The 13,590-nt window shown below is 45.1% G+C and overlaps 1 protein-coding gene across 2 annotated transcripts in view; it reads left to right on the forward strand.

Annotated features, from left to right (window-relative positions):
- Positions 1-13,590, forward strand: part of LTK (leukocyte receptor tyrosine kinase) — a 151,217-nt gene that overhangs the window by 117,138 nt on the left and 20,489 nt on the right. For both annotated transcript variants that reach the window (XM_054025414.1, XM_054025415.1), the window contains exons 21-24: positions 803-893; positions 4,393-4,457; positions 6,743-6,872; positions 10,664-10,761. In XM_054025414.1, the coding sequence (XP_053881389.1) occupies positions 803-893; positions 4,393-4,457; positions 6,743-6,872; positions 10,664-10,761 (384 nt within the window). The remainder of the gene's footprint in view (positions 1-802; positions 894-4,392; positions 4,458-6,742; positions 6,873-10,663; positions 10,762-13,590) is intronic.

Consider the following 13,590-nt stretch of genomic DNA (forward strand, 5'->3'; position numbering starts at 1 on the left):
CCCTTACACTTTTGGGATGTCCTGGGTTACTGGGGCTGCCTGGCTCCCAACAAATCCCTTCCAGGTCCATAGCAACATTTCCTTTTCTGCATCAGAACAGGGAAAGCCACCCTGGGCTACTCTCATGACCCCTGCAATCCAGCTGATATCAGTTAAGAGGGCATAGGGAGTATGGGCAAAATTTGACTGCCTATATTTATTCTGCTACTTCACCGCTTTCAAATATCAGCCCACAGCCTTCTCTCTCTGACCCCCTGATTCACTGTAGCCTTAATATCACTGCTAGTAGCTGAAAGCCCATGCTGTTGCCCAGGTGTAATTCATGGAGGCACGTGTAAAAAGGGTGAAAATGGCTGAGAACTTAAAAATTGGATGGTAACGGACTGTGAATCTCAGTGATGATTCAACCTGGTGATATTCTGAACAGAGACCCCTAAACCATGCTTGTAGCTACTTCCATCACTTCACACTGACTCAATAGACCTTCTAGGCTTCAGAGTCACGCACCGAGTGACATTCCTCGAATCTTCTTATACAGATAAATCTGTCACCAAATCCTAGGGTGCTGGTGCCAGTATAGATTCAGGCGGTTACTTTGTCAGCATGCAGTAGACACCTGTGTTTTCAGTACCACTGAAGGGCCAACACTACAGCACCAGAATGGGTCCAGAGGTGATTCTGGACATTTTGACACTAGGCCATGTCTGGGACTGATTGCTTTGCCCTGGATTCGTTACGAGAACAGGTCCAAAACTATTCCTGAACTTGACACAGTAATACCTGCTTTTTCTCTTCCCTTCAGGGCCCTAGGGCATGGTGCATTTGGTGAGGTTTATGAGGGGACTGTGGTAGGAATCGCAGGGGATCCCAACCCTCTTCAAGTGGCTATCAAGGTCAGTACTTACAGCTAATGGCCTAATCTTTCCTGTACGGTAGCGAATACCCATGAGAGTGATATTACCATATAAAGGTTCCAGATAGAAATGGATTGTTACAATTATCACATACTGCGTGGTTAACAGTGGTACACATGCTGCTAATGTCACACGTGGGAGTTATGAGCTTCCCATTGTTTTGATTTTTAAGCTAGGTAGCAATAGCAGCAGATTGCAAATAAACAGTTCTTGTTTGCAGCATGATGTTATAGTGGCTATACCTGATGGTCTAATGGGGGTGGGAACTGTTATGTTAATTTAAATGGAATAATTGGGCCCATTGAGTCAAAGGCCTCTACACGACAGAACCTGAAGAGAAGAGTGTGTCCCTCAGCCTCTGCTGCCAATACCAGGGAGAGAGCTCCTACTACATCTAAGAGGAGGCTGTATGAATCTGTCACCCATCCATATAAAATATATTAGCTAAAATTAAAACAAAGTGCTAAATCCTCTGCTAGCGTCAATCGGCGCAGCTCCACTGAAGTGAGGGAGCTCTGCTATTTGATACCAGCAGAGAGTTTGACCCGCTCTTATGGTGTTTGATGAGAGCCTTTCAGTAAAGTAATAGTCACCTTTAGGGTTCATCTACACTTGGAGCTGGGGGTGTGATTCCCAGGTCGAGGAGACCATACCCGTGCTAGCTCTCATCAAGCTAGCATGCTAAAATAGAGTGCAGTTGTGGCAGTGCGCCCTATGTAGGTGGCCTCAGAGTCCCTAGGTGTGTACTCAGGGAGGCTAGCCTGTCCCACAGCTCACACTGCCACAGCTGCACTCTATTGTTAAGACGCTAGATTGATGAGAGCTAGCACAGGTATGTCTCCTTGAGATGAGAATCACACTCACAGCTTCAAGTGTAGACGTACCCATAGACACTATTCCAGCAATTCCAGCCATTACTGATACTCCAGGCTTTGTGACTGAAACTCCAGACACCTCCTTTTTAAAAAAGGCTCCAGAGGCGATCCTGGCAATTACAGGCTGGTAAGCCTACTTCAGTACCGGGCAAACTGGTTGAAACTATAGGAAAGAACAGAATTATCAGACACCTAGAAGAACACGACTTTTGGGAGAAGAGTCAACATGGCTTTTTTAAAGGGAAATCATGCCTCACCAATCTACTAGAATTCTTTGAGGCAGTCCAACAAACATGTGGTCAAGCGTGAGCCAGTGGATATAGTGTACTTAAACTTTCAGAAAGCCTTTGACAAGGTCCTTCATCCAAGGCTCTTAAGCAAAGTAAGCAGTCATGGGCTCAGAGGGAAGATCCTCTCACGGATCAATAACTGGAAAGACAGGAAACAAAGGGTAGAAATAAATGGTCAATTTTTGGAATGGAGAGAAGTAAATAGTGGTATCCCCCAGGAATCTATACTGGGACCAGTGCTCTTCAACATATTCATAAATGATCCAGAAAAATGGGTAAACTGTGAGGTGGCAAAATTTGCAAATGAAACAAAATTACTCAAGATAATGAAGTCCAACACAAGACAGTGAAGAGTTACAAAAGGATCTCACAAAACTGAGTGACCAGGCAACAAAATGGCAGATGAAATTCAATGTTGATAAATGCAAAGTATGCACATTGGTATCCGAACTATCCATATAAAATGATGGGGTCTAAATTAGCTGTTACCACTCAAGAAAGAGATCTTGGAGTCACTGTAGATAGTTCTCTGAAAACATTTGTTCAATGTGCAGCGGTATCAAAAAAGCTAACAGAATGTGAATGTGAGTTGAGTTAGGGTTACCACTCGAGTTATAACTCGAGCTAACGGTGCTGTAAAGACACGGCTATGTCTAGGCTGCAATTAAAAACCCATGGCTGGCTAGTGCCAATTGAGTCAGGCTAATGGGACTTGGGCTGCGGGGCTGTTTAATTGCAGTGTAGATGTCCAGGCTCTGGCTGGAGCCCATGTGCTAGGACCCTGTGAGATGAGAGGGTCCCAGAACTCACACTACAGCTTGAGCTGAAATGTCTACCCAGCAGTCCCAGCCCAAGTCAGCTTGCATGGGCCAGCTGTGGGTGTCTAACTGCAGGATAGACATACCCTGAGTGAGTGTGAGAACCCAGAACTGAAACTGACTAAACACTGCAAGTGAAACTGTCTAGTCTAGTCCTGAGTGACTTGCAAAAGTAAAATAGAGAAAAAGTACATTCAGAAGCTATTTATTGCTTCCGTTTTAATGATCCAGGGCCAGACTGTGGCCAGCTTCTGTGTAAGTGAGCAAGCACTGCTCCCTGTTAGTGCCCTGTCTGCAATCTTCCCAGGTATTCACATAGCCCCCAGCAAATGAAACTGCTGAGAATCTGCTGTACTTCCTTCTGGAATATGATACAATGTCCACATGGTAGATGAGAGAGGGAGTGTTATTTAAGGTCATATGGGCTGAGCGTACACGAATCACTTCACGGTGCCCAGATTGGGCAATCATCACACAGAAGCTGGGTTCATCATGGTCTGGCTGTATCATCAGTCCCTTCTTTTGCAGAATTGGGCTTTGACAGAGCGGGTGGATGTAGAATAGAGAGCTTTAAAAAAGACATCGAACGTACTCCTTTTGTAAATGGTGCACACACCATTGTAGTAGATGGCCCAAGGGATGGTCTATTTCATTTAGCAAAATGCCACCCCATCCTCCAAAGCCCACACTGCAAATGGCAGTAGCCATGTTCTCCCTCACAGCCTAGCCTGCAGTCAGTAGCGGACAGCCAGTCCCCTCAGTCTGCACACAGATAGCTGCAGCCATATCATCCTCTACAGCGGTGGCCACTCCATCCTGCTCAGACCTGCACCTGCAGTTTGTATCTGTCAATGCCATTAGTACACATTGTTTTAAATCAGTGGTTCTTAACCTTTACTGCAGCCAGCACCCCTTTGGTTCTCAAAATATGTTCTCGCACCTCTTATCAAAAATCAAAATATGTTCTCACACCCCTTAAACCTTAAGAATATGTTCTCACACCCCTTAAACCTAGAGATATATTTTTGTTTGTATATTATAATAATCGTTAAAAAATGTATAATGTTAATAAATACATAGGTTTGATGAAACAAAGTAGTTGTACTTATGTGTTTGTGCTTAATTTGTGTTTTCGATTATTTACCTTCTAAAAATATCTTGCATGTCTCGCACCCCCAGAAAGGGCATTTCGCACCCCCAAGGGGTGCATGCACTGCAGGTTAAGAACCACTATTTTAAATGAACTAAACAAAAGCACTGCATGTAGTTAAATGCACACACAAGAGTATTCTTGGCGTAGTTCAGTCGGCTCTCGTTTCTTTCCCACCTCTTGAGTCGTATACGACCCAATGAGTAGGGGATTGGAAGATGAGAGAGAGAGACTCATATCATAGCTACCACATAATCATATTGTGTCTTCACTGGCTTTTTTATACTTCGCTTAAATATCTTTGTTTCTTCTGGGTGCTTCTCCCTTTTCGTTCCCTCTCAACAGACATTGCCAGAAATCTGTTCTGAGCAGGACGAGATGGATTTTCTGATGGAAGCTCTGATAATCAGGTACATTTCTAACCAGGAAATTAACTCACGAGATTAATAACAGTATGGCAAGACTTTCACATTTAAGTCACTGGTTCCAATCCAGCCCTGCTTGATATTAACTACAAATTGCTACAGCCAGTGGCTGTTTGGCGGCCTATGAGTTAGTGACAGCCCAGTTTCTAATGGACATGTGTCCACCTTGTACATGAGACCCTTACTGGTTATTTCAGCAACGCTGAAAGTAACTTCTCCCGTGGTTGTTTGGGAAATAAGCACTAAATTCTTTTAATGGTGTTACATGTATATTGTACCTTTCATCTCAGGAAATCCCAGGGCCCTTGGCCATGTAGGACTCACGTCCTGCAGTCCTTGTGTAAGGAAACTCCCTTTGATTGAATGGAAAATTGTGTAATATGTGAACTACAGGGTTTGGCCCTATAGCCATGCAACCCTACTGAAATTCAGCCACCAATGGGGTGGAGAGCAGCAGTCAGGCGGCACACAACATGCTGCATGCCAAGGAGGGATTTTTCAGCCCAGGACATTGGGGCAAACCTTTCTCTTATTAAAAATGCTACGGGGTGTTTAGGAACAGCCCTAGACATGGCTCTTGCATGAATGGCTGCACAAGGAGATGGTGCATGAAGCTTCCCCTTTATGCCCTTCAAGCAGTAGCCAATCACAACTGTAGCTCCTGTGCTCCCCTAACCACAGGGACTTCTCCCTCCAAATGCCTTCTGCAGCACCAGTCACCCCAAAGGCCCCATGTCTCTGCCCCTCCTCTGCACCAGACAGCAGAGTGGAGCACTCTGAACACTCTTGAGGGGTGAAGTCGTGAACAGGGAACCAGTGTGTGCTGGGGAGCTCTAGGAGGTGTTGTGCAGCTCATCACCTCCCTCAGTGCGGGCCAGGGCTACTCAGGCACAATCTGTCTTTTGATGTCTGTGCAGCGTAGATCAGACAATAATTTATAAGGCCGGATCTCAAAGACCTTCTCATAGTGAGTTAGATGGTGTATAATTTATCTGCCTAGGAAAGCTAGAGGGCTGAGCCATCCTGGTAATTCCATGCACTCTAGATATTTCAAACCTGGGGTTTATGCGACTACATTAAGCTCACAAAGGAAGTTTGAAAAGAGGGAGATGATCTGGAAGAACTAATCTCTTTCACAGCACTCAGCTGCTTTACTTGGGAGGTGGCTCTCACTTACCATGGCATTGCCCAGATCTTGCCTGGCAAAGCAATCACCAGAAAAATCCAGAAAGAGCCACACCTATTATAATTTCTTGCAAGCTTTTAGACCAAAAAAAAAAAGTGTCTGAAAGACATCGTGAAATGTATTGCTGGGAGTTACTTATTTTTATGGCTCTGCCCCTTCTTGAATGTTTGGAATAAAAGCATTCCTGTAGGTGTTTGTATGTGGATGACTTCATCTCACAGCTAGGACATGCTGCTGGGATTGAACTATTGACATCAGTCCATCTCCCGCAGACGGTTGGAATTCTGATTGGCAAGGCAAGAGGCGGCAGTGCTGATACATGTTTTTTAAAAGCAACCCACGAGATCATTTCATAATGTTTTGATTTATGTAGTAGGGTCTTCCCTCTCTGTCCCTTCACCCCTGCCAAAGTCCTCAATTCCTATCTAACCCAGGTTGGTAGTGATCAAAAGTCACAACCTTCTGATGATAGTTTGGCAGCGAATGTTAAATGAGTTGATTGTCTCAACCCAGTTCCTTGGGGACAGAAAAAATTACAAAACCAATTGCTACAATTGGCACGAGCTGGCCCTGTTTTTGGCAGACTGCACCCTGAACTGAGATCCCCCAGCTACACAGAAATTTATTTAACAAACAATGAAAAAAACCAAATCCCCACATGATAACATTTCATTTCAAATAGCTGTAATATTTTGGACTTTAAGATATCACGTTTCCTTTCTCCCATGACCCCGTCACAGTTAAATCCATGAATCTTCTCTGCATTAGAGAATCACGGCAGGCGTGGGCAGAGAGAAGGTGCTGCTGTATTTGGTAGCTTTTGCCAGTTTTCTCCCACTTTCTGAAGAAGTTCGATTAAGGCAAGGCCAAGCAGAATCTCTTTGGGTTCCTTGTAAGTAGAGCTGGGCTGAGGGCACCATGCTTTGATTTAGCTGACGTCAGGATTTGCTTTGACAGTGTGTTTCAGAACCAGGTTGTATTTCATCTGAATCACCAAAGTTCAGGGGGGAGTTGGGTAAAAGGTTTTATCCCCTCTTTGATTTTGTCTTCTCCTTTCCATGTTGCTGTGGTGGTTGATTCACAGTAAGTTCAGTCACCAGAACATTGTGCGGTGCATTGGTGTGAGCCTTCAGACACTGCCTCGCTTCATTCTGCTGGAGCTCATGGCTGGTGGAGATATGAAGAGCTTCCTTCGGCAGAATCGACCCCGGGTGGTGAGACCATCTTCCCCTTTCCACTTGTGTCTGTTTTCATTATTGCATTTTAATAGGGTGATCTCTGATTCCCAACTCCTACAAACCTCTGGACATTTTTCCACCCTTCCCTTGACTTGAGCAGATGCCAATAATAGAAAATGATTCTTGATCACATATTTCAAAGGATCCAGCTTATTAGCAATCAAAGAGGACACAGAATAAAGGATGTTTTCCTGTCGCCTCCCCTGTTCTCTGCCAGGGTCAGCTGGACAACAGCACTTGAGAATGTTCCCTCAGCCTTCATCATACTGCTGTGTCAAGTGAAGAGCTGAATTTACAGCAAGGACCCTCGTTAACGGGAAGATGTTGGAGCAGCTCTTCAGCTGGCGTAAATTGACATCACTGCATTGACTTCAGTGGAGCTATTTCGATTTACATCAGCTGAGGACCTGGCTCTACATGTACCATTAGTGCTAAATGAAATAGCCAATGCAAATAAATAACCTGGAATTAGCCCTGGGTTTTCTGCTTGTGGGGTGTTCTGTGGAAATCAGCATTGATTCATGATGTATTTGTTATGGGCAAAAGGCTCCAGGAATAATTTGGATGAGCAGTTTTCAACGTATTGGCTGTTCACAAACTGCTAATTTCACCTATTTGCTATTGGTTATTCAGAGTGTATTACTGGTCATGTAACTCATGATATTGCTTCTGTTCCCTGAGTGGATGAGTGAAATTTTCTGAACAGGAGACTAAGACCTGCTCTACAACCATTTTTTTGTACTGGTGTAGCTATATCAATTAGCTACAACCCATAGTATGGACACAATTATAGCAGTATAAAGGTGTCTTATATAGGTGTAGAGACAAGGTGGATGAGGTAATATCTTTTATTGGACCAACTTCTGTTGGTGAGTGAGACAAGCTTTCGAGCTGACCTGGAGAAGAGCTCTGTGTGTCTTGAAAGCTTGTCTCTCTCACCAACAGAAGTTGGTCTAATAAAAGATATTACCTCATCCACCTTGTCTCTCTAATATCCTGGGCCCAACACAGCTACAATTACACTGCATAATACAGGTATTGTTTATTCCCCTTCTCATACTAGAATAAATTATACTGCTATAAGTACATTCAAGCTCTTCCAAACCAAGGAGATTGTAGGGCTTTGACTATGTCAGTATAGTGAAAGTAGTACAACTTTTGTGAGGAGACAAGGCCTATGGAACAATGAATAGTGATTAAACAACAGCGAAGAGCGAATGTTCTCATTTGCACACAGCGAATACGAGTAGTAGTGTGAAGAACAGTCATTCCCTAAACATTTGTGTGAAAACAAACCTGTTAGCAAGAATGTTTGTTTGCAACAAATAAAAAGGGGCAAGAATTTAGTTGAACCAAAACAGCACTTCCAAATTCAAAGAAGTATGCCTAAAAAATTTAGTCAGTTCTCGATCTTGCCATGGGTAGATGGCCACAGTAAAAATGAAACTCCATTGGCCTCCTGACAAAGGTATCCCAAAACATGCTGATCTCTGCCTGCCTGTCTGTCTTATTTACTCCTTCACTTTCACCTTTATAAGGTACTTGTTTATAACTCTAACCTTCAATGGCAAATGTCCAAGCATTCTGTACAATAAAGACACGACCCATCTAACTGATTAAACACCAGCTTCCAACAGCCGGAGTACTAATTACATGGTTCCAGGCTGTGAAATGAACAAGATAACAGCATCCAGAAACAACAGGAGAAAAAAGAGCAATTTGACTTGACATTTCCAGGAGCTTCACTGAGCTTGGTAGTAATTTCTCCCCACCTTGCCCCAGAGCACTGGAAAAGCACTTGTCATAACAACTTTCCTGGAGACACATCAAGGAACTTTCCCTGCAGTGGAAGAAATGATTGCTAGAGAATAAGTGGGTGGCACAGGTGAGTGGCGGGGTGGGGAAGGGGGAGTTTTGGCCCAGTCTAAATAAAATGGCCAACACTTCTATCGAAGGTGTGAAGTGAGAACTGCCCACTGTGGCGAGCAGTATAAGAATAAGCACAAAGGAGCTTTAAAAAGTGGGAGAAGGGAGAAGTCAGCTTCTAAAGAATGACTCTGGGGATGCTAATGGGTCACACAGCAAAAATTAGTGAGGTTGTTTTTTTTTAAAAACACATCCATCCAGGATTTTGAATGGAACGAGAGAGAGTGAGCGCATGTGAGAGAGCAAAGACGAGTGACTGCAGTACTCTGTGCCAGCACCAAACCCTAATGACCTCCAGCCCTGTAACATCCCTTGTGATGGGAGAGAGGTAGGACTCAGGAATAATAAACACAAAGGGGATTCTTTATGTAGGATGCTGTACACACAGATGCTGTAGCTCTCCCTGGCTCTCTAGTGCACAGACTGATGGAAACACCTTGGGTCTGTCTAAGCAATCACGCAACGTTTTGCTGAATACACTGTAGACCCAATGCAGATTTTTTTTTAGCCCAGAGAAATCCACACTCCCAGCACTATGGGAGTTAAGCTGTGCTCTTCTCAGTGAGTCCCACTGTGATGGGATATCTACCCCACACAAGGCCTAAGGTGGCCAGGTGGGCCTATTAACCACCTAGGTTATATCTAGGAGTAGCAGCCAAGGAACAAGAACTAATTAGAGATGAGGCTCAGCTGGAGAGGAATGGGAGGGGCCTGTATAAAGCCCAGTAGCTGAAAGAAGGGGGATTTCAGTCAGTGTTAGGAGTAGGGTGACCAGACAGCAAATGTGAAAAATCGGGACAGGAGGTGGGGGGTAATAGGAGCCTATATAAGAAAAAGACCCCAAAATCAGGACTGTCCCTATAAAATCGTGACAGCTGGTCACCCTAGTTAGGTGGGCAAGGTAGGAAGTAGCCCAGGGATACAGCAGTAAGGTTCAGGACTGTGCAGCCCTTGACTGTTTGTTGTAGGGTCCCTAGGCTGGAACCCAGTGTAGGGGGGCCTGGGTTTCCCTACCAGCCACTGGGCAGTGGTGCTGTTAAGGCGTAGTGAGAGGAAGGACTGCCTGGGACAGTGGGTCCCAAGAAACTTTGATGTCCTGGAAAGGGAGGACTACAGGTGACCTGGCCGGAGGGCCAAGCCATGAAGTGGGAGCAGCCGAGTCCCATGCAAGTGAGACAGGGAGAGTGATGGAGTGAGCAACCACAGGAGGGACATTGGTCTGGGAGAGCTAATCCCCAGATGTGGCCAGAAGAAGGTGCTCTGGTGGTGATGAGTGACACCCTGTTAACCTCACTAATTTTTGCTGTGTGACCCGTTACTATCCCCAGAGTCATTCTTTAGCAGGTTTCAGAGTAACAGCCGTGTTAGTCTGTATCCGCAAAAAGAAGAACAGGAGTACTTGTGGCACCTTAGAGACTAACAAATTTATTAGAGCATAATAAATTTAGCAGCCCACTTCTCCCTCCTCCCAATTTTTAAAGCTCCTTTGTGCTTATTTTCACACTGCTCACTACAGGGGGCAGTTCTCGCTTCACAACTTTGATAGACGTGTTGGCCATTTTATTTGGACTGGGCCAAAACACACACACACACACACACTCTCTCTCTCTCTCAGGGGGAATCTAATAAACTCACTTCCTGTGTCTGGCAAACTTTAACCTTAAATAGAAATCTCTTCTCTCCTTTGACCCACCTCCCTTCCTCTTCATTTCCTCCCCTCACTCTTCTGTATCTCTCTCTCTCCTTCCTCTCTCTCCAACTATTCTATTTTTCCTATACTCTCTCCCCCATCCCACCACTTTTCCCCTCTTCTCACCTGGGTGCATCTGTCTCTTATCCAGAATCAGCCATCCACTCTGATAATGCAGGACCTGCTGAACATAGCCAGGGACATTGCTTGTGGCTGCAAATATCTGGAGGAGAACCACTTCATCCACAGGTGAGATGGGGCAGTCCAGACCAGTGTGAAGGTTGCTTGAACTCCACTGGGCTTGTACAAAACCTATGGTTTTCCCTTTGCAAGGGAATATGCAGACATGTTTTTCAGTTTGGATCCATGTGGTTTTACGTTCCCCAAGATAGACTGAGTAAGATCTCAAGGAGAAGCTCAATTGAACCCATAGGGTTTCGACAGGTTTCACTGCAAAAAACATGTGGATACAGGAATTTCCCATGTTTCTGAAGCAAAAATCATAAGCAGGTTGAGATTGGACCTATTTGACTTGAAAAGTGGTCTGAAGTTAGCGCTTGGTCTGAAGCCAAAAGCAGGCAGGTCTCCTTGTATAGCCCTAGGTAACCATTAAGATAACCTATTGCAGTGTCTTCACAAGTGACTGCCTAAGTAAACTGTCAATCAATACTCTAACTAATGACTAGGAAAGTCTGCGGGCGTTAGCTAATCTCTGAACACAGCACAACTAATGACGACACTTTAATAGCAAACATTAGAGAGGTTTCCATGTTATAACATGACAAAATGGTGTGAACTCCGCTGTTTTGCATACAGAGATAAAGCAAATATTATGAATAAAGATTTTCAGAGGCAAAAATGGGAGTTAGGTGCCCAAATCCCATTGACTTTCAATGGGAATTAGGCTCTTTGCTGCCCTTAGTACTTCTAAAAATCTCCCCCTTGGCTGTATATACTTCCAGCATCAGAGGGATTATACTTCCAGCAGTTCATCTACTGGATATCTGTATCGCATACACACTTGAGGTTCTTCCTGCTTTCCACTAGATGGTAGCATTACCTACCCAAATGTGCATGAGAATAAGGAGTAGCTTATTTCTCTTCCTTCTGACCTCACTGTAATTGGCTTGTTGATTGTTTTAGAGTAGCAGCAGCACACAATAACCTTTGATGTTAGATCCATTGGCTAGGGAAGCAGGGAGATTCAGAGTAAAGCAAAGCAGGACTTGTGCTCAATGGCCCAGTGGGTAGGATGCTGAACAGGGAGGAAGGGTATGTCTGCACTGCAATCACAGGTGAGACTGAGGCACATGTAGACATACCCAAGCTAGCTTTGATCTAGCTAGCTCAGATAGCAAGAGCAATGAAGCCACAACAGCCTGGGTGGCAGCACAAACTGTGCAAACCAACCCGGGCCCCAGGGTATGCACTCAAGCAGCTAACCCATGCTGCCGCCCACGCTGCCATAGTTTCACTGCAGGTCAGTTCACCTCTTTGTGCCTCAATTTCCTCATCTGTAAAATCAGGATCATGAGATTTGCCGCCCTACAATCTGTGGATGAAGTGCTAGAGAAGAGCTAACAGTTGCTACGAGTAGCTTCTAAAAATTCCCAGTTGACTGGCAGCATCTCTCAGTTTCAACTGAGAGCTGGTTTCAATTCATGGAATTCCCAGTCATAGCACCTTGCTGAATTCACCTGTCACCGCCACAGCTCTAAAGGCCATCAGGTGCCCAGATCATGTCAGTGGAAGGAGCAGAGACCCACACCCAGAAGGAGGGAGTAGGTTTCAGATGGGATTGTACTCAGGGTAGCTAGCCTGTCCCACTGCTCATGCAGCCAGAGCTACACTGCTCTTTTCAGCACTCATACTCATGCTAGCTTTGATTGAGCTAATCTGCCTGAGCTAAAAATTACATCTCCAGCATAGATATGCCCAGGGTGTGTGTGCTACACAGTAACAGGGTGCAGTAACAGGTATGCCAGGAAGGGGAGGCTTCACAGAGGCAGAGCAGAGTATCCACACCCAGGTAGAAGCACACATGCACACACACATCCCCTTCTGCAGAGCAAACAGGCTTAACCGCTACACCGCCAGGCAAGAGTGGGAGAGACCGGAAGAAAAGGGGGAAACAAGGCAGGCAACAATCTGAGCAGGGAACGGTGAGGCTGATGTTTGCTTTCCTCATGCTTAGCATTATAGGCGGGAATATGCGCTTGTGGTTAGGGCAGTGGAGGAGAGAGGATGGTGGGGTTCTGTTGCCAGTTCTGCCACTGATTCAACATGTGGCCTCAGTCAAGTCACTTCGCCGTGCCTCAGTTTCCCCCTCTGTAAACTGAATGTAATAAGGGCTCTTATAAAGGTTAACAAATACAAAGCACTTTAAAATCCTCAGATGAATGTTGCTATAAAGGGATTATTATTTACTTAAGCACAATACAACATATGGAAATTCTAATAGTATCTTCTCAATGTAAACATTTCTAAAAAGGACGTTAACAACTCAGGACAGGGCTGGCTTGCCAGCTTACTGACACAGGGCAAGATTGTGATTGTGTGGGGGAGTGAAGGGATGTAAAGCCCCAACCCTAACCCCTTGCACAGCTGTCTGGGAAGGGAGCACTGGGTCTGTGAGCCCAAGCAGGCAGGGAGTGGGTGGATCCAGGACAGTGCTGCCCTCTCTCATACACACCCCATACTAGGCAGTAGAGTGGCTAGTTGTGAAGGGCTGTGAATGCGATGCTGGTAATCATCCAACACAGCATATTCTACCTCCTGCACAAAGCAGGAGCTGCAGAAGGATTCTAACTCAGAGGCGTATCCTGAGTCACACTTCCTTTCTGCAGCTCCTCCTGGGCTGACACAGGTATGTGACATCCCTTACTCAACATAGTCCATACAGTGAGACAAAGGAAGTGCTCATCAGAAGCTGAATTACATGCGAGAGGCTGAGGAGTTTCATAGCTGTCTTACAAACTGTTTTTCAGTCTCTTCCTCATCAGAAAGTCTCCACAGTGGGGTGTTCACCGTCTCTGTGATGACTCAGATCTTTGCTCTGAGCCCTGGTTTCAGACTTGT

Source organism: Malaclemys terrapin, chromosome 4, assembly GCF_027887155.1.
Source record: "Malaclemys terrapin pileata isolate rMalTer1 chromosome 4, rMalTer1.hap1, whole genome shotgun sequence".
NCBI classification, from domain to species: domain Eukaryota; kingdom Metazoa; phylum Chordata; order Testudines; family Emydidae; genus Malaclemys; species Malaclemys terrapin.